At 31.8% G+C, this 1,309-nt stretch overlaps 1 protein-coding gene across 1 annotated transcript in view; it reads right to left on the bottom strand.

The window, feature by feature from the left end:
* Positions 1-1,309, bottom strand: part of TMTC2 (transmembrane and tetratricopeptide repeat containing 2) — a 489,459-nt gene that overhangs the window by 84,350 nt on the left and 403,800 nt on the right. Inside the window, exon 10 of the mRNA XM_011988660.1 lies at positions 73-187. Within this exon, the coding sequence (XP_011844050.1) occupies positions 73-187 (115 nt within the window). The remainder of the gene's footprint in view (positions 1-72; positions 188-1,309) is intronic.

The raw sequence follows: 1,309 nt of genomic DNA on the forward strand, positions 1-1,309 counted from the left end.
ATGACATTAAAATTCGTATAATTAATTACCTTCTCAAAGTCAAGGCTTTGAGGCACAGTAGCAAGAACTAACCTGAGCATGTGGGCAGCATTGAAGACAACATCAAACTCTGTGCTGTCTAGTTCAGCTGCTTTTTTTGCCATCTCAGCTGCTTCTATGAGACGAGCTTCTTCCAGAAGAAACTGACCTGAAAAGTATAAAAATCAGTGAGCTTCAACTCAGAAAATCCCATGAAACAATAAAGCTGTTATTAAAGAAAAATAAGTACAGTGGCAAAGGTGATTTGAAGCTAAAATTTAGTAATACACTCATTATTTAGAGATTATTTATATGCCTTTTGCTTAATTATGGGACATTTCAAGGTTTCTATTTGCTAACTTAAACATTTTTTTCTTAAAAAGAAATCATCTAAAGACTATTCAGCAAGATATAAGATGAATAAATTTAAAGCTATATTACAAATATGAGTTGAGTTGATTCCCACTGTTAGTACTTTAAAACAGCTTCTGTCTCTGATGCATATGCACAAACAGGCATATTCATATTGACAAACATGCATTTCTTATATTTAACATTAAATTACTGATAAACATAGGTAGGTTAAGCATTAATTTACTCAATTAGATTTAATAATAATTATGGAATAAATATTATTTATTCCAACAAGTTCAGATTTGTGACATTACTTTCAGGTTAGCTTTACAAGGTTAGAATTACTGCACACAGAGTCACAGAACTCTTTCAACTGTACCTCAAGAATTATTACATAATGCTATCCCCGAAACATATTGTGAGGATAAAGAAAACAAAAGTTAGGCCCAATTTTAATGTCATAAATATACAGACAGAGACAACAGGCCACTTTTTAAATGGAGATTGAACAGTAACAGTACTAATGCTAAGCCTTATCTGATATGGATATTCAAATAAAAACCAAATTAAAGGATGATAAACATATGCTGAAGCCATCTATATAGTTGCCAGGTTTTTCAAGTTGTTGTCTAATTACTATCTCTTCCTGTTTGAGGTTTCATGTTTGTTTAAAGTTCAAGAATTTAAAAGTACTAAAAATAGTTATAAAAATGATTAGTAAGTTCTGAGCTGCAGACAGAAACATAAAACTTCAAAAATGTCAGGAAGACATATACACAGCCAACAAGCATGTGAAAAAAGGCTCAATATCCCTAATCATTAGAGAAATGCAAATCAAAACCACAATGAGATACGATCTCACACCAGTCAGAATGGCTATTATTAAAAAGTCAAAGAATAACAGATGCTGGCAAGGTTGCAGAGAAAAGGAAAGGCT

Source organism: Mandrillus leucophaeus, unplaced genomic scaffold (genome assembly GCF_000951045.1).
Source record: "Mandrillus leucophaeus isolate KB7577 unplaced genomic scaffold, Mleu.le_1.0 Scaffold334, whole genome shotgun sequence".
NCBI lineage: Eukaryota > Metazoa > Chordata > Mammalia > Primates > Cercopithecidae > Mandrillus > Mandrillus leucophaeus.